Raw genomic sequence first — 22,459 nt, forward strand, 5'->3', positions numbered from 1 at the left:
CTGGCTCAAGTGTAGCATTTTACACCAAATCTAAGGCTGTGCAAACAAACCTTGGACAATCAAAAAACCCACATATTTCGGGCAATTTGTGTTCTATTTTTTTTTTAACTGCTGGATCTAAGCCCAAGGTTCTAAAAGTTATTTCAGCTACTGAAAGAAACCTTATAAGGCATTTTAGTAATTAGTAAGCTTTGAGTTAGTGGTACTGTGAGGAGTTGTTCTGCAGTAACTCCCTACATGTTTTCTAAATAGCATTACAACCATCACTGTAGGATGCTGCTCTTGTCATTACTGAGACCAGCTGCTGTGGGCTAGGAAGAGTTTTCTTTATATCAGAGTTTTGAAATTACATTTCAGTGATATGGTCTACTGAAGGCTGAAGTTTCTATTAGAGAAGCTTATAAATCAGTTAGCCGTCCCCTGTTTGGGTTTAATGAAACTGATTGTATATTACTGTTAACAGAAATTAAATTTGAAGTGAATTAGCAGTTTTCTACTGAAGTAAGACCAGCCATTTCTCTAACTTATATGGATTTTTTTCCACATATAGAAGTAGTAGATTTTTCTTTTAGGACCTAAGAACAAATTCTGACAACCAACGTCTGAAAAGATTGAAAAATATTTATGTATCAGATGACAACAATCACAATATATCAGCATTTTTAAAGCCTTAAGTTATTTTCTATTCTAAAATATAGAGGCAATAAGGAACAGCATTTACATGCTATCATATTATAAATGCATTGCTTCCTGAGCAGCTAGGAAAGTTTAATGAGAACAAAATTTAGTTTCCAAATACTCTTCACAAGCTGAACTATTTCATTACACATCAGCCAAAGACATCTGTAGAAAATAAGCTTATATTATTTTTGAACAAGTTTCACAGAATAACATTTATAAACATAGGCCTAAATAATTTAAACACAGCAAATTTAACAGTTTTTCATGCTACAAAATTACTGTATACAAAAGATTGCCAAAGGGGATGTTAAAAGTGCACTCTTGCTTGGAGTTTTTCTAGATGAGCCTACGTGTAGTGTAACCTGAGTCACCTGCTGGTTCTCAGGTCTCTTCTGTCATTTTTCCATCAGTTCTCAATAATCATTGCATATATCAATCAGCTCTTTGAAGACAGATGAGTGTGCTAACAAGCAAGCAAAAAACCTAGCTAGTTGCTACCACTAATTTAATTTTAGGATATTTCTGTAAGGAATAAAGTGGATGCTAATCCTCTGTAACTTCACTGGGAAAAGCAGAATTCCACACGGCTTGCACATTTTACTTGGGTGCTCTTTTCATCCATGAATAGTGTGATAACTATTTCAGTGGATGTGATGTGTTATGCACCAGCTGCTTTAATTCTACCACCTCTCCATGTCTTCCACCACATCCACTGCCTAATTTTAAAGTGCAAATTTAAAAGTTTAGGGAAACTTTACTTTGGGGGAGAAAAAGTTTGAGGGGGATTGTTTTGTTCTTCACAGTAATCATGACTCATTAAGCAAAGCAAGGTAAAGTGAAGCTACCAGCTTTTGAGATGAAGCATCTCCTGGCAAACAAAAACCAGAGTAGATTCTTTCCTTACTGTATTGTTTCAATGAGACTGACACATAGTTTTTATCAGAAGGGTTTTAAATTATAGGTTAAGACTGGATGCTCCCTTCCTTCAATAATGATTTTTTTTTCCTTTTTTGTTGGTATTTACAATGCAGCCCCCAAAGAAAAGAGCTAGAGAATTTGTGCCATTTCATCCATGGAAAGCACCAATGCCAGTGGGCCACACAATGCACCCAGCTCTACCACCACCTACAATAGTTTTGGGCTGATTCCCATAGCTGCAGCTCTGCTGATGACTTACAAGAGCCAGGAACTGCTCTTAACCCTCATAACTTGTCAACGGATCTGTATTTCACTCCAATCATTACAACATAGTCAGAACACTTAAGTTTCTGTTCCTCTCTCAGAATGCCCCAATACAGCCAAAGTGTAGAGTATTTGCTGTATATAACAAAATCCTCAGAAATGTACAGACTGAGGCCATATTTAAAGAATCAGCCAGCAGGATTACTTGGCATTGGATTGTGCTCGTCACTCCCTTTCTGTCCTGTCACAGTCCTGTGGAGCTAACCCAGCCATAAACACCTCTTGCAGCTGTGCTGGGAGAGAGCAGCTCCACAGCTTCAACCACTTTGTGGCCAGCACCAGAAGAGCACCATGTGGTCTAGTCTGAAAATATCTCCAAACACAGAGACAAATTTGGAATTTCTGCTTGTTGGGAGCATTCAGAAGGCAAATTTTGAATCAGTCAATCCCTGGCTCACATGAGCCACACTTTAACTGCAGTCATCAAGGGCACAGCCAATCCCCTGTGGGCCTCCCCAGCAGATGGGGCCAGCAGGGCCTGAGTGTGCCACGGGCTCTGTACTGCCCAAGCTCACCCACCTTGCCAAGAGTGGTTGGCTGCAAGGGAACAGAGTGGCTTGGCTCCAAAAGACCTGTGAAATGGCTGCTGACTGTAGACACTCCTCCATAGTGCTGCTTGGTCAATGCTGCCTTTAACTCATGATAAAGCTAGGAGAATACCTCTAAAGAAATAACAAATGAAAATGAAGTTGTCTAAATCCAGTGAACTAGCTAACTAGGAAAGCAGTTTCTGGTAAAGCTGCCTGGAAATAGTTTGTGCTGGGTGAAGAATGTCCAGAGTTTTTGCCATAGTACTCTTGACCTTACTTTTAGTAACAGATCCAAATCAAACTCAAACCTCTTCAGCAAATGCCAACTTAAATCAGAATGCTTTAGAATTCCCCTAATAATCACCGATGAAGTAGCAATATATTGAAACTAAACTGTGATTGTCTTGTAATCATCTACTTCACAGTGTACACTTAGAAACTCATTAGAGAGAATCACCTACTACAATTATACCTGGAGCTTGAGATCAGTACCACTGTGGCCTGTGCCAATTCTACCATTTCATCTCTGAACTTGACTTCCAAGACTTTGACTCCTGCCACACATTCACAAACAAAATAACTTAAAGAGTGGCATTCTACCCCCATGCCTTCTGTGCCTGGGCTGGAACCAGCAGATACACTTATTGCCACTTCAATTTAAAAAAAGATGGTACCACAAATCAGAAGAAAAGCTTGTTAATAAACCAAAAAGGAACTGCAGAAAAATCTATTCAGATGCCTCCCAAAGAGAAGAAAAAACACACTATTGGCATCCCAGAGTGCAATCAGGTATGTCTTCATCGTTGTTGAATGCTTTTTAGAAGTAGCCACATAAGGGGGCTTTACTAAAACTGGTTACCCTGCAATATAGCACATTCGGTACCTCTTCAATACTTTTTTTACCAATGCCCACTTCTCATCATCTCATCTCATCTCATCTCATCTCATCTCATCTCATCTCATCTCATCTCAATCTCATCTCATCTCATCTCAATCTCATCTCATCTCACCGTTCCCACTAACTATGTATACTTTCTCTCACCTGTGCTTTCACAAGGAATGATATTTTATCCCCAAAATCAAATTTTTCTCTCCTTGAGCCCAGGAGTTCTGTTTGCTGTTAGTTTCTCTGTTACTATCAGCCTACTTAATTATAGGAAGATTCCAGAGCTGAGGAGGATTATGTCCACCAGTGACCCAATCCAAAGCCAGAAACCAGCTGTAGGCTAATAGGCCACATATTCCAATCTAAAGTAATTTCTTACTAAGAGACAAAGTTAGCAGATATTTTAGTCTTACTGAAACCATGCAAAGAATTCCCACTGCCTCTTAAAAAATAAATAAATTTATAAGTTATACATGGCTCTAAGCAATGCAGTTGAGTTCCAATGTGAGAAGCCCATTTCAAAACTTAAGGCCAGGAACAAGCGCTCGTCAGACCAATACCTTCTTGTGTGTATGTCTGCAACCTCTGGGCCTGTTTGGCATAACACTTCAAGGAATGAAAAGGCAAACTCACATATTAAAAATATTGGGAAAGTCCCATGACAAAATTAAATACAAAAAAGCTTGTCAGGTACCACAACATTATTCTTCTGGCCTCAGAGTTTCCAATTCAATGTTGGCCAGCAGCACCAAATAAGCTAAAACAGTTCTTTTATAACCCAAGAATAAACAACAAGCACCACTAATCAGGCATTAAAAAATAGCTATGTATTAATTTAAATAAAGATCCCTTGCTAGCCAAACAGCAAGTAAACTCAGCTCCACTAGTCTCTACAGAAGGTGTCATAAGCTTGACAAACCAGTGTGAGCAATTTTTGGTAACTAACTCTTTGGGTGAGAGACTGTGGAGATAAGCTGGTCTTTTAAAAACTGCCCAAAGATTTTCTTTAAAACAGATACTTTTATAAAAGTTTATATGCCAAGCTATCTGGAGTTACTTTAATAATTTAAGACACAATAAGAAAGTGTCATCAGATTCCTCCTTCTGCTCCTTCCACTCCTTCTGCTCCTTCTTCCTCTTCTTCTTTAACAACTAAGGTACCTAGGAGGGAAAAAAAGAGGAAAAGAAGAAGAGGAAGACATAATTAATTATGATCTGCCTGAAAGCTTATCTGTCCTGTTGGAAAGAGTCTAGAGTTGTATTTCCTGCCTGTTTCTAACCAACATGAACTTCTTCATACCTCAACAGGTTTTAAATAGAAAAGCCTTCTACTGATGAGCTCCTCTGCTGGATGTTTTTCCAATGTCTTGGGTAACAGGGAGTAAGAAGCTACTAAAGCAGGGTCTGCAAAGATCAGCCTCACTTAGTCTTTGGGAGATGCACCAAGTCAGCTTAACTGCTAACAACCAATCAGCATATCAGCCTTCTCTTGTGGGGCCCCTACTTTGTGCTGCCTTTTCCAGGACATATATGCCCAAGGTTTAGTGTGGTTAGTAAACTTATACTACTTTATAACTTATAACCTTATACTACCAAGGGCACTTTTTGCCCACAGATATGTGCCCTATTCCGTTTTTTGTTTTAAATTCAAAACTGCTCCTACTACAACAGCAAATGGACCACTCCAGGCCATCCTTCCTAGTAGTGCAATTCTCTCATCAGGCTTCCACTTTCTAATAATGTTTTTTACTGCAGTTGAGCTGGTTTTAGATAGAATCTGGTAACAGATTTCCCATCCACTGCTCCCTGTAGTGAAGCTGTCTCCTCTTGTTGACATGCCTGCACTCTTCCCTTCCCTGCTGTTATCCTGAATCTGTATTAGTTTTACCACTCCTCTCCCCTTCATTGCTTTAGTAAGCAGAGGATAATAGTGAACAGCTAATATCTCCATTGACAGGAATTAACATACTTAAAAGTAGATTTCAAAATTATCTAATTTTTAGTCACTGAATAGTTGAATATCTTTTCATACTAATGTCTTAAATAGGAGAGGACAGCTCACAAATTGAGGCTTACTGCAGTAATGGAGGGGGATATTCATGCATTTAGGAAATTTGCATGCAGTCTTGAAAATTTGCCCTTGCATCACAAGCAAATCAGAGCATATCCCTGCCTACCTTCATTTTCTCATTTCACCTCTTTTGTTGGGAAAACAGTAATTCAGCTTGGCAGATGAAAGCCTTGTTAATTTATTTAATGCTAAATCTTTCCACTCCCTATTAGGTATTTGATAAAAGTACTTGGGTAACTACAGAATAATGCCCAACTGTTGGTTGCAAGACCACTTGGATTTAACACTCCAAAATCCATCAAACACTGTGGCCAGGATCTCAATAACTACTTCTGAATAATTCTGAAGAGGAGGGAGGAATATTAATTTCCTGGGCACACAGATGAATCTCTGAGGTTGTGTTTAATTTCCCTGTGGTTGTCTCTATATTAAGCTTTTAACTCACCCCAATTGCCTCATGCCCCAAACTCACCATCCAGCTTTTTCAGCTTGGGTACCCGTTTGGTTGCTTCTTCAATCCAACTGTTCTGATCAGCGGCAAATTTCTCTTGTAGTGGATTGCCTACAAACACCAGCTCCTCTAGTACTGGCAGCTCTGCCAGTCTCACAAACTCTGCTGCAACCACAAAGGTGAAAACACAACCAGACTGTGGAACATGGGAAGTACATCTGCCCCACACATTCCTTTCACACTCAGTGCAAACATGAAGAGCATGGGATACAACAGGAGAGGAATTGCTTGGGCTCTAACTGGTGTCTGGTTAAAGAATAGGGATGTGTTTTAAAAGAGGTTGAAGAAACATGATTCAAAGCATGAACTTAATTGGACTTAGAAGTTAAATTCAATATTGTAACTATTTTTACTCTCTTGTATGAGTGGATATTGGGAGATCTTGCACATGTCTGCAGGCTTGTCAGTTAGAATCAAAGCTCCATGAGATACAGCACTATTTTTCACTTAGTGACTTAACTCATGCATTCACCATACTACAGAAGTCTCTATAGAGTAGAGATGCATGGCTTACCCCAGTCTTTCACCAAATTATTTGACATATAAAGAACCTTCAGTTTCTTCATTACACGGATACCCCTCAGTTTCTCAATTAAGTTGTATGAGATCCACAGCTCCTCTAGAGTTTCAGCAACTGCCTCCTGGAAAATGACAGGACTACTCAGATAAGCAGAAGTACATCTTCCTTATTATTCATACTCTTTCTTCACCTTCTACAGGTGAGAAAATACTAAGGTATATTGGTACTCATTTCCTTTTAAGCAAGTGCCTAGTTCTTAGGCATGGCAAATGCTCATGGGAATTAAAAGGCAAAGTTATATATGCAAATATATGTAAGGAGGACAGAAATTGCTATATTAGAATAAAACAAGATGTAACTGGCTGGAGTAGTTCTTAAGGCATAGGGGCAGAGGAGAAAAATCTGCCTACTTGTGCACTGCAAGCATATGTGAAGAGAATGCAATTCAACAACTGCTTTGGACAGGATGTTACACAGAGTGAGAGCATTATTTATTCTGGTATATTCTGGTGCGTTTGTGTTTGCTGGCCAGAATTCACATTCATAATTCTCTCAAAAGAGAGGTTTTTTTTAAACCAGTCATTACCCACTAACTCTGCATTTTACATTTAAGAGATATGGCATCTCTGACGGTGAGAACAGCTTTGAGGAGAAACTATCTCTTGAGAAAGAAAATAATTTATATATTCATGTAAAAAATACTGATTGAAAAAAAGTATTCTTCTGGCCAAATGCAACAAAATTGATCTAATTCTTTCTCAACTAATTTTCCCCTACTAGGTAGACTCAGTCCTGCCACCATCCACTCTAAAGCCATACTGCTCCAGGTGCCAGTTAACATAAAAGAGGGGGAACAGATGATAACAAAAGGAGAATGTAAAAGGTTAGTGCCTAACCTTTTATTCAATTAATTGTATTGAATTCAGCAAAGACTTGCAAGAACACAGGCTAATTACCTCATATTCTATTTTATTAGTGAAGAAATGATACTAAAAAGCACATACCAGTCCATTCAAGTTCTTTATGTTATTTCTTCCCAAAGACAGAATCCTCAAATTTTCTGTAAAAATTGTTTTTAAAAAATCTTGTTAATAAACAGGGTTTTTTTTAAAAAAAAGAAGATGCTATAAGTCAGGTAAAGTGCCATATTCTGCTTACAAATTGCACTCTGAACAGGCTGCCTTAAGAAAGAAAGACCTAACAGAAACAAAACCTCGTGACCTAAACAGATCTGCAGGAATTGATGCAGGGGAAAGCTCAGAAATACACCCATGAATACAAAGCTGCTCATGTGTAGGTTACCTAGTTGAAATTCAGTTTGGATAAATACTGAACAAAAATGATTATTTCACCTTGCACCTGAACTCTAACTGCTGACTTGCTTCTTTTGATCTTACATAATTCATATCCCTTCTTCTCCAGGCAAAAGTGTTTCTGATCTTATTTTAAGGCAGCAGATTTGGTTTCTATATAGTGGCAGCATATAAAGCTGCCTTACAGATGCCTGATGAGAGACATTCAACTTAGTTCTAGTTTGTCTGGCTTTAGCATCAAGTACTTGGTATAGACTGGATATTTTGAATCTACATTATTATAAATATTTAAGATACTTTAAAGGCTTTTAATGTTTTATTCCACTAAAAAATGTCATTGGTTTCACTTCTATGTATAAATGCCGAATTATTTTTTCTCATAATAGTTACTCAATTGAAGTATTACAGAACAGTTATTTGGAAAGACTGCTGGGATAATTTTCCCTGGCTAGTATTTCCAAATCTTTTGAAGTCTGAGTTTATTACAAAAAGAAATAAATTCATCAAGCTCTTTGACAGATCTCTTGGTGTGCAGTTGGAAAGGATGAGATTCCAGATTCCTTATCTATCCAGCTGGCATTTTAATAGGAACAGAAAAGTCTGGAAGCTCTATCCAAAACCTGAAGCTCTTTGCTAGCCTCATGGACAGACCATTAAAACTTCTGTTCCAAAATCAGTAACCCAAGAGTTTCAAAGACAGCTGTCCAAGAAAGAGAAGCTCTACTTCTAGACAGGTGGCACATCCACTTATAAAGTATGAATAAAATGAAACCAAGTATGTCCAATCCTCTGCAAAGTGCAATGACATTTTTCCATCTCACGTCTACAACACTCCAACCTTCCTGCAACCAACAATGCATTTGGAGAGTTGTTGAACTGCAGACTGTCTCCATCAGGAGTGTGGAAAATGGTCATGACATCACTTTAGAACTGATTAGGTGTTGAATAGCACAGCAAGGCCCACGGGAGGGTACTGAAGAGCCTACTGAATGGAATTTTTTGATTGCTGCACTGTGACTTGACAACTGTCAAGGCTAGTGCAGGGATACCTGCTGCAATACACCACTGCTGCTCAGCATGCATTCTCCAGTAAGACTGGTCATTTTAAAGGTCACTTGTAATGTTCTACGAGGAGGGACTGCAAAAAGGGTAGTAACAGGTATAAATAAAGCTAGACACATGTAACAAATGATGGCATATATCCTAACCAGGCAACTAGAAAACAAACACAATGGACAGCTGGCTTGTCACTTACTTAGGTTGTTCAAGTTGGCGATTCTATCAATGCAGTTTGTAGACAGCGATAGCTTCCTTTAAAAGCAAGAATAATCAATTCACAGTATATAAGGGATCACTACATTGGAAGAGTTCCATGGCCCAGCAGCACTGCATTAGAAATAATTATATGTTCTTATCTCATTAGATGGTAAACTAATTGAATGTGTAAACAGACTCAAAATATCCTCAAAGCATTAAGATTTCTTCTATTTTATTTAGGTTCTGGGATTTACATGACATACTGGATTATCTTTTGATGCCTAGCCCTGTCAAATGCATGGATGTTTATTTCGGAAGTTACTCTAATCTCTTTCTGAAAGTCCTGCTCAAATCACCTCTTTTTTTCATGAATTTTGGAGGAGATCATAAATGTGCCATTTAGGTGATAGACTCCAAACACAGATCTGTAATTATATACTGACAAACAGTATATAATTTTTCTGGGGACAAATATTAATACAAAATCGATCCTAACACCTTCTGAGTTAAGTTACAGGTCTCTGAATTAAAAAGGGCAACTGTATGCAGAAAGAGAAGCCCAGTGTAAGAAAAAAGGAAGAGAAAGCTGCTGCTTTGAAGGCCACACTTAAACACAGTAAATACCTATTTGCAGAAAAACTGAAACAAAGAGAGAACATTTTGTTTCCGTGTTTAACTGAACTTACTCGCAGTTAACAAGAGTGGAGAGAGCGCCATCCATCTTTTCCACAGGAGGAACCTGCCCGTACAGTTTCACTTCCTTTGCCTCTGAAGCCTTCTGGCCACTTTTCTCTTCCTAAGGAAAAGAGAAGGTGAGGAAGAGACTCATGCAAATTACCAAAAACTACTATACTAAAAGAATTACTGTAAAAGTGATTACTATAGAAGTAATTCCAATATACTACTGGAAAGAGAAAGCATTTTGAGTGCTGTTATCAAGATTCCTGCTGCTGTAGCACAAAAAGGGTAAGACTAGCTTATTTTCAAGATATCAAAGTAACTTATACATTACATATGCTGGTTTTTACAAGTTATGTAACACTTGAGCAATTTAATAAAGGAGTCATCTGCCATAAAGAATGGAGAATAGATGGAAGGCTAAAATTCTTAATTAAGGTATTTCCATGGAGACTGAGATACAGAAATCTCAGCTAGGGCCAATCTCTAGCAGAAGCAGATTTAAAAGTTCTGACAGAAAAGTCTCCTTCCCACTTCACCCAGAAATCTCAGAGCTTATGCCTGGCTCACAACACAAAGTGAACACAAGGGAGTGTGTTTTGGGGGAGAACCTCAACAGATCCATAGCATTAAGAATCTAAAAAAAAAAATAATAATTCTAATTAGCCATTAAGAAAGAGTAGGGGAAGATGTCACACTTTGGAGAATACAGCAAAAGACAGATTTTCTATTTACAAACTAGGCTGATAATTCAGAGCCTTGGAAAAATGGGCGTAACTTTGGCATTTAGGTTTATTAAAAAATATGGTCTATTAAAGCTTTTAAAATTCTGAAGTGATGGCAATTATTGACTAAACACTTGGAACAAGTATCTATTTAGAAAGTAGCAGCAGTTTTGACAGCTGCCTCCCTGACAGCACAAAGGGAGCATTTTGTCAGTTCACTCAGTGTTCAGTGCAAGGACTGGAGGTCCATTAACAAAGGAGAAATCTTGGCACTTTCAAAACAAGGACTCTTGTTTTCTCCTCCATTTCATGCATCTACTGAAAAGAGAGGGAGCTGAGTGTGCCCAGTTTACATGGCTCCTTTGTAATTAAATTAATCATGTCCCATAAGTTGTTGCGTTCTAGTTCTTACTGGGAGAGCAAGAGTGAAGTTTGTGGGATATACCAACAGAACTGGAAAACCCCTGAAATACTGAAGGTACTAAACAGTGATAAAACTCAAAATGGAAGTAATCCTTCAGTTACAGGCTAGTACTTTGAGCTTCTGGCTTTCAAGTTTATCTGCCCAGGCTATCACATCCAGATCTTCTAGAGACCAAAACATTTATAAATCCTTGCTCTAGCAGCTGGCCAAAATTAGCAGGGAGCATATGTACACCCAACAGCACATCTATGCCTTCCCTAAAAATCAGAAACTGGGGAAAGATTCTCACTGGTTTTACTGGACAGTGAACCTGACCCTAGAGCATCCTACATAATCATTTGAAATTACATCTGCATCCTTGCCAACACACAGCTTTCTGGAAGACCAGGTCAGCCACCACCAGACAAATGAGCTTCTGTATTGACAGAGTACTTTAAGAAGGAAAAAACCCAAGAAACTCATTCTGAGTTAAGCTTTGCACAATATGAGGGACCTTATGTCAAAAGACTTGTAGAAGTTTCACTGATTTCAGTAAGGTGAGAATTTCATACTTGTTTATTCTGTGGTAAGGACTGCACTTGGGTAAAGTGAAGAGAGCATAATTAAAACATAATACATCCCCAACTCTGAATCTCTTTGTGCCTTCAGGCCAATGCATATTCAGCAGAACAACGCAGGTGGGCAAAACAGACTAATCTTTACCAATTGTATCAATTTAACAGCAACATACAAAAAGTCCAACAGAATATACAATACAACAGCAGTAATCATTTTACTTCGTGAAACTTCTTAAAGCAGATGTTTCAAGCAAACATATTTCTTACAATGTTTGAAACACAAAATTAGCTGAATGTAGTCAAACCCCATGCTGCTAGGCACTGTTCTAGTACTTACCCATCTGGCTAGAGCTTCTTTGATGGTCGTTGCTTTTGCCTAAAAATGAAACAAACTTAAGTGAATATTCATTGAATTTGTTAAGTGGATTGTTCACTGCAAATCTATTTCTTCTCCCCTCCCTCTTCCTATCCTGCTTTTCTGTCCCCCTTCCCCCACTTTCCTGTATTATGTTGGGTCAGCCAAGTCAAAGAAGTTGGAACCCCCCAGTGTCCTGTAATTTTGTTTTCTAGGGTACTTTGCTTCATTTTCAGAAGCAAACAATGGGCTTAATTTCAGAGCATTATCTTTCTGATCTTACTCTCTTCCACAAAGCACACTGCTTATTAGCTTTTATGGTGAAATTCAATTCAAAGGCATAAGAAGTTACTGCATTGAAAATTGTGGTCTAATTCTCTTAAACCCTTACACTTTCTATTGTGCATTAGCAACTTCCTGTCTGAAAGCAAGTCTGTGACCAGAAAATGATATAGCCTCCTAAAATTCACTGAAGAAAATGAGCTACATCTTGCCAAAACTCAAGAGCAATCTGGATTATATATATTTGGGATTTCTTTCCAATTGTTTTGCATTGAATGTGAAGTGAAAACATGCATTATTCCATTTGGAAAAAACTGAAAGCTGTTTTTAAAGGCTTTTTAAGGACTGACCCACTGACCAACTTTCTGTTGTCACTAACTCTTACTTGTCCACCTGACATCAGAGTCTTAGTGAAACCACATAAAGATATCCAAAACAGTAGTATATAAACAACATGCTTAATGCTTCTCTAAACATTAAACATACTCCAAGATATCTTTTGGATTAAAGAGGTTTCAGAGATCAACCTTTTACAAACAATGATCAACAGCCTTCTTTCTACCAATAAGGGAGGACTCTAGTTTTGGCATCTCTGTTGCTCTGAAGTGTAGCAGGACATGTATAAAAGCATCCTTTCAGATAATCAGATATATAATCCTCCCTCACTGTAAAAGTTAAAAACAACAAACTAACTTCCTCCAAATATCTTACAGGCAACCACCTCAGTCAAAGAGCTTTAGTGTTGGGTACTTTACTCTGGACCACAGGAAACTCTGGTCCCAGCAGTAAAAGGCAACAGCTGAGGCAGCTGTATATAAGAAAAGGCCACAGCCACCAAATACCCAGCAACAGCCTAAGAGCCAGCAACCCCAGGGAGCCTGAGCATGCATCTCAAATATCAACATACACCTCCATTTAGACATCCTCAGATGTTCCAGCTGTTTCTGCCCACTAACAGGCATTCATTTTTCAATCTGGTCTATACCAAGTGACAGCAAGCCCAAAGTCCTATTGCAGATGACCTGCAAATCTGAGCCACAGCAGTAGCTTCCCAGTGTCTGCCAGAGATGAACGTCTGCATGACCTCCTCTGGTTCAGAAGATCACATTCCTAAATTCCCACTACAACAGCCAATTCATGCCAATTAACAGCTACCAGTGTGCAGGCAAAAACAGCTGGCTTCCAGTTAATTGGGGGGTTTGGGGCAGAAACTTCATTGCCTTTTTCATAATTACAGCAGCTAATCATCACCACAGCACTTGGGTACATGATCTCGGTCACTCATGTTGAAGGCAGAAATGCACTTGTAAGACCAGTGGCTGCTGCTGTTTCCAAGTCACGCCTTAAAACAGTTTGGACTTTAAAGCTACTGATCCAAGCTGCATACAAGGAGCAACTTCTTCCTTGCCATCTGCTGACTTATCTCTGCCGATTTGACGAAAACATGGACATTAGCACAGCAGGTTATCTGGAGAGCACATATCAGGGATTTCGTTTTCTTTGAGGTGCACTTGAAATTTCTGTAGGTAAGTCATAGTATCTTCTGCCACGGGAGGTTGCTTAAGGGAAACTTCCTCCAAGAAGTTTATCTGCAGGACTCTTCTGCCTGCTTATTGAACGATTTTCTACAGGTATTTAGACTAAAGAATGTCATAATACTTAAAAATGTTCAAAATGCCAAATGACCAGAAGTGGCCCTGAAGAGTCACCATCAACATGGCAGGAACAAGAAACAGAATCTCTGAAGGGGAAAATTAGCCACACCTGTACTAATAATGGTTGTAACAGAAGACAGATTTCCCCCCCAAAATATGGCAGTTGGACACACAGTATTTACAAAAATTTAGACCCCTAGGAAAAAGCAAAACAGCAACACTTCGCATTTATTTGCAGACATTTATTTCTATTTTAAATGGATGAAGTCGGAATTGCATAGCAACAGATACCAAGCTAATGGCCCTAGTATCGTCGATCGCCGATACTGCCTCCTTAAAACCACGTACTAAGCGAGGTTTGTGAGTTTGCGACTCGGGGCCCTCTCTCCTCGCTTATGCCCGAAATCCCCCCTTCCCAAGGCACGGCAGCAGGCCACCGTGCCCGCCTCAGCCGCCGCCCCGAGCCCCGCGCTGCCTCCCGGACGGCTCTGGCCGAGCCCGGGCTGCTCGGCGGGGCCCGGCCCGCGGGGGCTCCGCGCCGCCCTCACCGCCGCCGGCCCCGGCCGCAGGACTCACCATGGTGCCGTGGATACCGCGAACGCTCCGGTTGCTACGGGCGCGGGGAACGCCCCGCCCGGAACTCGCGTCGCGAGCGGCCCGCGGCGCCTTGTGGGACCGGCGGGGCCTTGTCCGAGCCCGGCACGGCGCTCACGGCCCGGCACGGCGCTCACGGCCCAGCCCGGCACGGCGCGGCCCCAGGGCCCCCGGCTGCGGCCCGTGCAGCTCACCCAGCACCCCAGCGCTCGTCTTCGTGCAATGTGATGGGCGTCTGGCACGGAATTATTGCGGCGGGTTCCGGGCTCCTCAGTGCAAGAGGAGCTACTGGAGAGGGGCGGTGGAGAGCCACGAAGATGATGAGGGGTCTGGAGCCTCTCCCTTGTGAGGAGAGACTGCGGGACCTTGGCCTGTTCCGTCTACAGAAGAGGAGAGCTCACCAATAGGTACAAATATCTCAAAGGTGGGTGCCAAGACAATGGTGCCAGACTCTTTTCAGGGGTGCCCAGTGACGGGACACGGAGAAACGGCCTTAAGCTGAAACAGAAGTTCCACCTCAACGTGAAGAACCTCTCTGCACTGAGGGTGGCAGAGCACTGGAATAGGCTGTCCAGGGAGGCTGTGGAGTCTCCCTCTGGAGACAGTCCAAATCCACCTGGACATATTCCTGTGTAACTTGCTCTAGGTGACCCTGCCTTAGCAGGAGAATTGGACTAGGTGATCTCCAGAGGTCTCTTCCAACCCTATTAACTCTGTGAATGTAAACCAATATAAATAAAGTGGTTGTAACTAAGGCCGTGATCAGGCACTCAGCTTAATTACACTTAATGAAATAGCTACACATTCTGCAGAGTGCCCGCAATGCATCTTGTGTCCCCAGGTAGCATTAGAAATATACAAAATGCTAATGCAAAAGTTACCTGGTTTTCAACAGGTCCTTCTATTCATTATTTTGTACAGGAAACCCTGACTCATTCACGAAACGGCTCTTCACAGTTAAATTACATTGTTTTTATTTTTTCTCCCTTTAAAACAAAGTATCATTCACTTTTCCAAACAAATACCTAACATCAAATTCTAACACATGGTTGCTTTTTAACAAAGGAAGTGTTTTACTTCTCTTTCAATTGCATATATCACAAAATCTAATAATGAATTATTTTAAAAGCTTGTGCTTTAGAAATTAAGTCTGAGAACTCTTAGTCTACCTGTTTGTTGTTTTTTTTTTTTTATTTGCAACTTAACATTTACTGAGCCTCCAGATTGCAATCTTGCATAGCAATGCATATGCTGAGGGAGGACTACAGTGTGGAGACACAGGTATTGGCACTGGGAGAGTGACAGAACAGGGAGAGGGGAGGTGCTGCTCTTGCACAATTAATAACAGCTCCAGCTACTCAAGAGACACAGGATGAGGCAGGAACCTTCACACGACAGACCACCCTTTCTCCTACAGTTGCCACTTGAAATGAGTTTGGAAAAAAAAGGCAGGTGATAGGTATGGGTGACAGCAGGGAGCACATCACAGCAGGCTCTGGTCCTGGACTTCTGGGGCTGCTCATGTTAGCAGAGGTTCAGGCACCAGGTACAACTTGGCAAAAGCCTATTCAGCTGGTGAGGGAGTTTAGAGACAAGGCATAAAGAAATCTTGTGTGGAGTTAGCAGGATGGAGCTTCTGTTATAAAGAATGGATGGATAAATTGTTCAGTTGGCATTGATTGTGTGTGAAAAACATGTGACTTTAATCAAATGATAAGGAATAATACGAGTTGCAGAAAGCTATTGAGACTGAGCAGCAGCATAATGACAGTTAACTGGAGAGAGATCCCTGAGAGCAAAGCAGAACCGAGTACCACTAATGAAAGTTTTGTATCTTCCTGGGCAGCTCTCAAACCGGTCAGACAAAATGACTTTGGAAAGAGAAATTTTGTTGATATATAGGCCCTCTTTAAACAGGCCTTCAGCACCATTTCAGCAAGACCCTCTTGAGAGATCAATTCATTTAGGAAAAAAACAACTTCTTTCTACCTGAATGATGGGGGGAAAAAGGCACTAGCCAAAAATGAACTTGGAAAAAAAAAAATAAAAAATCTCAGGCAGCCATGGAAAAGCTATCCTAGATTTGGCTTTGGAGGGCATTGTTAGTTTAGTATGATTCTGAGTTAATCACCACCATAAGGTGACAGCTTTTTACAGTCAGTTTATATCTATAGGCTAGGTTTTCTGTCTTCCAACTCTGCTTCCTCTCTAAGAACAGCTGTCAACATCTGTTGACATCATTACTAAAGAGTTCCACAAGTAATTAATCCCTGATTTAATGGCTGTATTTAGACACGCTCTAACCTATCCAACAGAATCTTAATATCCTGAGTGTCAAATGCCAAACCAAGACGTTTCAGGAACAGACAGGTACATTCCCAACACAAGACAGTGCAAGTACTGCCATTCTCCTTGGATGACAAGGAAAAGTACTCTTCATTTCCCCATTCAGCACATAGTTCTTTTTGGAAAGAAACAGACCGTGTCACCAGAAGACCACAATGCTAAGTATAGGAGCCTCATTTCAAGTAGGTATCTCCAGCTTCGTGTAAATAGAAAACATTTCCGAAGTGTATATGGCTGTAAATATGAGAATTCTGGGGTAAGGTAGATTAGGACTCAAAGCCAGAGTCACTCATGATTTGGATTTCTATGTTTATCATCCGTCATTGCCAAGGTGTGATGCTGTCTGTCACTGCTGAGGGTGCAGGCTGCCTGTTAACATTCTGAGGTGTAAATACTGCAAGCAAGGAAGTACCTACTACTCTCTTCGGGTACTTGTTTCTTCGCATCATGACCACTTTGAGCTGTCAAATTTGTACCACAGTGCAGCCTGCTTGTTGTTTCACATCTCTTATTTGTCTAGTTAAATTAACTTAGGCTGCTCCAAATAAATCCCTTTCTTTTTAGATTTATACTTGTAAAAAAGTAGTAATTTGTTTATTTTCATATTTCAAGGCTTCTCTCAGTCAATCCCTTCAATTCACTGGTCATCACCAGTCGTTTTGGTGGCTCAAGTTCAGTCCTTGCAGATCTGCAACAGCTTGCATGTGCTTAAGTGTTCATCCCAAATGCAAGTGCAGAAACTCCTGAATCTTTCCCCAGGAGTGTTCCTGTGCGTGGGCATGTGCTTTGCTCTCTCCACCCCCCAGAACAGGCACCCCCAAAACACGATCCATAGCTACCTGACAAAAGGGAGTAGAAGGAGGATCAATTCGGTGACCTGCTCCTGGATAACTCAGGAGTTCAAAGTTCTCTTTCCCGTGCTGGCGTAGACGCTTGATTGCCAGCTCAGCATATAAGGAGCTCTTCCACATCCGATCATCTTCCCCTACCACTAAGAGAAAGTGGCCTTCTGCTTTTTCAATGGGGATCACGCTAGGAGAATTAGCAGGATTTGTTGGGTCATCCAGAGCTTCAAAAATGTCAAATACACCAGACTCAGAGACACTGACTTTCTTCATATCAAAACGCAGCCCGGGCAGAGTCATCTCACCATAATGGAGGTCTGCAACTGTGTTTGAACTACAGCCAGAGATTGAGACAGCAGCCACTACTTCTGGCAGGAAGGTGATCATGGAGAGTGCCAATTCTGCCCCTTTCCCAGTCCCAATCACTCCAACTCCTGGTCCTTTCACCTTCAGATAAGATAGGAGGTGGAGAAGAGAGGAAGAAAGGAATAAAGGAAGCATACATTATAATGGGATTAGCCATTAATTGACTTTGGAGTTGCTTTATTTAAAAAAAGTTAGGTTAATTATTGATGTAACCTGTTGGAAGTGACAGTCTGGACCCAGGCTCCTCCTTCTGTCTACAGTCATATTTTTCAGAGACACCAAGAGATAACCAAACCCCACAAAAAATGCAGACAGACACAAGATATACCATCACTCGACCCTTACCTGGTCCCTACTGCATATGTTAATGCAAATTTTTTCTCATTTTCCTGAAATAGGTAACAGGAAATTCAAGCAGCCTACTCTTTCATATGTCTCAGGAAAATAAAGTAACCTCACAAATTACGCCTGAAGGATTAGATAAGTAGTATTTGTCTTGTCTTTTTCTAGCCTGGAAAGTAAAACTGAAAGCAGCATCCCACATCATCAAATCAACTACTATTGAGCAATGTCATATTATCTTCTCTTAAAACTAATTGCTTTCATGTAAGAAAAAGCCCCAAACAAACCAAACATTTTTATCACCACTGGTCCTGTTTGGAGGGTACTTCAGCATTCACTCTCCGACTGATCAGCAACATTCTAGCTCCAGCAAGAATTTAACAGACACTTTGTACTGGAAGAAATTCACTCCCCAGTCATATGTGTCAGCCACTTTTGGGCCTGAGCTTGCCCAGCAGAAACTGATACTCAAATATAAAAAAATAAATCACCACCACAACCACTTAGGCATAACTACTAAATCCTACCTAGTCCCAAGAGACCTCTCATTGCACTCACCTTTGGATGACGCTGTAGGAACCTTGCTGCCTCCTCAAAGTACTCAAGTTTTAATTCTTTCATGACCCTAGGAAGATCTTCAAAGTCAAAATATGGCAAAGAAAGAGCAGCAAAACCACGGGTAGCCAGGAGACTGGATCTAAATTCAATCAAGCCTCCTTCGTCACCATACATATCGATCACTCCTGGAAAGGGACCATCCCCTATATTAAAGAGAGGAGATACAGAAAAAAAGTTATCAAATAGGACACAAAAAACTATCTGGTGAAGAGTGAACAACAAAATACAGAATGCTTAAGACATTTGCTATTAATAGTCCTTATTTTTCCATTTGCAGAGCAGATATTTAAGAAAATTAGTGCTGTATCCCACTTCAGCTATTTCAAAAAAGAAGAGGTCCAGGTCCTTACAATCCTGTAAAAATATGTGAAGTTACAGGTTTTGCTTTTTAAAAACAAAACAAAACAAAACAACACAATGACCAAAAAAAGACTCAACAACTGTTCTAAATGTATTTTTCCATGGTCTTAACCTCCTGCCCTCAGAGCAATCATACATCAAGTCTGCTATTTTCCTACAGAGTCACATCTTAATTAGCAAAGTGCAAGCTCATGAGTAATGAGGCAAGAACACTGAGCCCTTGAAGTAAATTCTACAAAACTTATGTAAATTCTGGAATAAACTGCGTTGAGCAAAGCCCAATAAAGATAACCCATTGTTAAAATCAACTGGACTTACTATCTCTATCACAACATCAGCAGTGTAAGACTTGGCAGGAGAACTGCTCCTGCAGAAGTGACAAGACAGAGGCAGAACTGAGAGCTGTATGGGTGCAGCTGTGTGTACATGACTGACATACAGATAAATATGCACACACGTGTACAACATGTCCCACCAAACTACAGAAATAATCAGAACACAATTTTAAACAGCCATGCTTTTGCAGCCAAGGTCATGTTGTAACATGTTTGTATGCCAAGCCAGGAAATCTTAGATTAAAAGGCTAAAGATGCTACTTAGTAGAGCTTTAAAGAACTCAAGCAAGCAATTCTTTTTCTCTTTTTTATTTTCCCCTGGCCACCAGATGTCACATCCGATGTGCCCCAACCCAGCTCTCTACAATCATCTCAGCACAAAGAGGACATGCTTGTTGCAAGAGTGTGTGAACTCTCTGACACTACCTGTACATGCTAAAGAAAAAGTCTCTGGCATTCCAACACACTTGAGAAAAGGAACTTTTGTATGACATACTGAATAGTGGAAACCTCCTAAATTAAAGCATTAAGAAGTCAGAAAGGGACTGAAACATGCTTTTGGGTTCTTACTAGTTCAGTTCTGATCTTTTTTTCATTGAAGTTCAATATTCTATTGAGAGAAAATATGTTGGGATAAATTTATTATAATGCTATGATCAGCAGTAACCTTTAGTTAGCAGCAGCCAGCCTAGATGACAATATGTATTCAATCATCACTCCTACCTGGAAAGCTTTCTAGCAGGAGCATGTAATCAAAACATAGTCAGAGATGAATGTGTTTCTCTCTCATGAAGACACCCTTAAACTTGCACAAGGATCCTGGACTGCCCGAGTGCCTACACATGCCCAAGTAGTACACATGCAGAGCTCACTAAAAAGCAGGATAAAATCAGCTAGAGAATTTTACCAACATTTAAAAACAAACAAACCTCCACATCTGTAACTCTTATGCCTGAATTGAGAAATCACTTTCACATTAAAATTACATTGTAAGTCCATTCATGTCCTCTCACTTTTACTAAGAATGGTTCACATTTAAGATTCCTATCTTACAAATATTAACATTTTTTTTGTCCCTGGAGCAAAGAAGGGTATGGTTGTAATGTTGTAACTGGATCCTCCATCATGATGGATGGTAGTATCATTTAAGCAATTATTCCAAACTTTTCCACACTATTGCAATGCCAGACTTTCTAAAGGGGAAACTGCAGTTTCATCTTGCAGATCTCTGGATTCCCACTGAGCTCAGCAGAAATCAAACTCATCCTCTGAGGCAAGACAGATCAAAAACAATGTCTCAGAGATGGAAAATCCAGCATGCTGACTAAACATCTGAAATTCAAAGTTCAATCTCTGTTGTTTTTTTCCTCAGTGGACTTTGGATCCGTATCTAAATGGATAAAAAAATCTTTGGTTTGGAATGAAAATACTTAAATACTTATAAGTGTAGTGATACTTACAAGAGTTGCTGAACCAAGTTGTTTTAAATTAGAGGTAATGAGGAGGGCAGTTCCAGTACCCACAACACTCAGGGAACTACAAGAAGTTTAACTCCTAGCTCAAGTGTACAAACACAATCACTGGTGTAAGGTTTCGTTTTCTAACACCACTCACAGACCATCAGAATATCCCACCTCTTAAAGCACAACCATCTGACAAGCAAAGAACTTGCTCATAAATCCATATACCACAAAAGTAACCCAACTACTAACTGTAGTAACAGAGGTGACATACATGTACTTTCTAGAATCTCATCTGCTGCTCTGCTTCCTGGCTTGTGTTTCACAGGGAAGAAAAATACCTTTTTAATTCAGTCCTACTTAAGGTAAAATCCTTCGTACATTCAGTGCAGGCTCAAATAATGAAGCACATCAGCTTTTCTGGATGCTAGATTCTGGTACTCCAGAGCAAACGTCAAACCTACTCAAAAACCACAGGCCAAGCACAGCAATGAAGGAAACTCTACAAGCCCTGTTCTGCTTTAGCTGCGGCCCGTCCCGCAAGAGCCGCCTCCGTGCCCGCCCTGCTCGGTGCCGCCGAGGACCAGGCGGGCTGGCCGCGCACAAGCCGGGCGCTGTCGCGACAAGCACCTGGGGGATCTCCTTCACAGCTCAGAGCCACCTGTCTGCAGGGCGGCGTTCGGCTCCAGGGAACGCGGATTCCCCGGGTGATAGCCTCTGCAGGGGTTTGTTTTACAAGACTTTCCTTGCTGTGGTCAGAGACGGCGGGGCGTCCCGCCGGCCTCGGGGAGAAGGTCTCGGGCCGGGGCACTCACCCGGCGGCAGGAAAAGGGAGCCCCTTACGACTCCTTCCTTCAGCCGGATCCTCCGCACGCCGGGGGCCGTGAATAATCTCTGCACCTCGGCCTTGGCCACCACGGGCCCGGGCATGGAGCCGGGCGGGCTGTGGCCTTGGTGGACCAACACCTCCACCTTCATCGGGGCGCCGGTGCTGCGGGGAACGAGCCGCTGGTACGGCTTCTCCATGCCGGCGGGGGCGAGGCTCCAAAAGAGCCCCATGGGCTCCACGCCGGTGTAGTCCCCGCCGTGGGAGGCGTCCGTGCCCAGGTGCAGCTCCCCGCGGCTGTCCGCCCGATAGTGCGCGCACGACTGGAAGAGGCAGCCGCGGTCATCGGCCGCCACCGCCCGCAGGGTCACCGGCTGCCCCGGGCTCAGCCCCGCTACCCGCGTCTCTACCCGCTCGTCCGCCGGGCCCACGGCGGGGGACACGGCCAGGCTGGCAGCCCGCCGGGCCGGCGGCGTGCGCAGCAGGGCCCGGGCCGGGGCGGCGGCCAGCGCTCTCCACATGGCGGCGGCAGTAGTGGCGGGTGCGCGGTGTGGCCGCGCCGCCCGCAATATCGGTACCGCGGCCGCCGCCCCCTCCAGGCGGCCCCAATAGAGAGCAGAGCCCCTCCCCGCCCCCCAGCCCCGGAAGGCCGCCAGCGCCGGGCCGCTCCCGCCTCCCCA

At 41.7% G+C, this 22,459-nt stretch overlaps 2 protein-coding genes and 1 long non-coding RNA gene across 4 annotated transcripts; 1 reads left to right on the forward strand and 2 right to left on the reverse strand.

Moving 5' to 3' along the window:
* Positions 1-601: 601 nt before the first annotated feature.
* DNAL1 (dynein axonemal light chain 1) lies at positions 602-14,377 on the reverse strand. 2 transcript variants are annotated; one of them, XM_088167020.1, is made up of 8 exons: positions 14,264-14,377; positions 11,733-11,771; positions 9,698-9,807; positions 9,010-9,065; positions 7,446-7,501; positions 6,436-6,562; positions 5,883-5,972; positions 602-4,500 (listed from the first exon to the last, which is right to left on the reverse strand). In XM_088167020.1, exons 1-8 carry the CDS (start codon positions 14,264-14,266, stop codon positions 4,430-4,432), a joined length of 552 nt encoding a protein of 183 aa, XP_088023146.1. In that variant the 5' UTR covers positions 14,267-14,377; the 3' UTR covers positions 602-4,429. The 2 variants fall into 2 exon arrangements, with proteins under 2 accessions (XP_088023146.1, XP_014724799.2); XM_014869313.2 differs by having other exon boundaries at positions 5,883-6,026.
* Positions 14,378-14,406: 29 nt separating this feature from the next.
* Positions 14,407-19,462, forward strand: LOC148223316 (uncharacterized). The gene is made up of 2 exons (XR_015804436.1): positions 14,407-14,705; positions 18,237-19,462. It is a non-coding gene; the product is annotated as an uncharacterized LOC148223316 (long non-coding RNA).
* On the reverse strand, positions 15,232-22,300 carry LOC106849009 (acyl-coenzyme A thioesterase 5-like). Its single transcript, XM_014869312.2, has 3 exons — positions 21,769-22,300; positions 18,739-18,941; positions 15,232-17,919 (listed from the first exon to the last, which is right to left on the reverse strand). The coding sequence occupies exons 1-3, from the start codon at positions 22,298-22,300 to the stop codon at positions 17,344-17,346; spliced, it is 1,311 nt and encodes a 436-aa protein (XP_014724798.2). The 3' UTR covers positions 15,232-17,343.
* Positions 22,301-22,459: the final 159 nt, after the last annotated feature.

The sequence above is a fragment of the Sturnus vulgaris genome, chromosome 6 (genome assembly GCF_052056855.1).
Source record: "Sturnus vulgaris isolate bStuVul1 chromosome 6, bStuVul1.hap1, whole genome shotgun sequence".
Lineage (NCBI taxonomy): Eukaryota > Metazoa > Chordata > Aves > Passeriformes > Sturnidae > Sturnus > Sturnus vulgaris.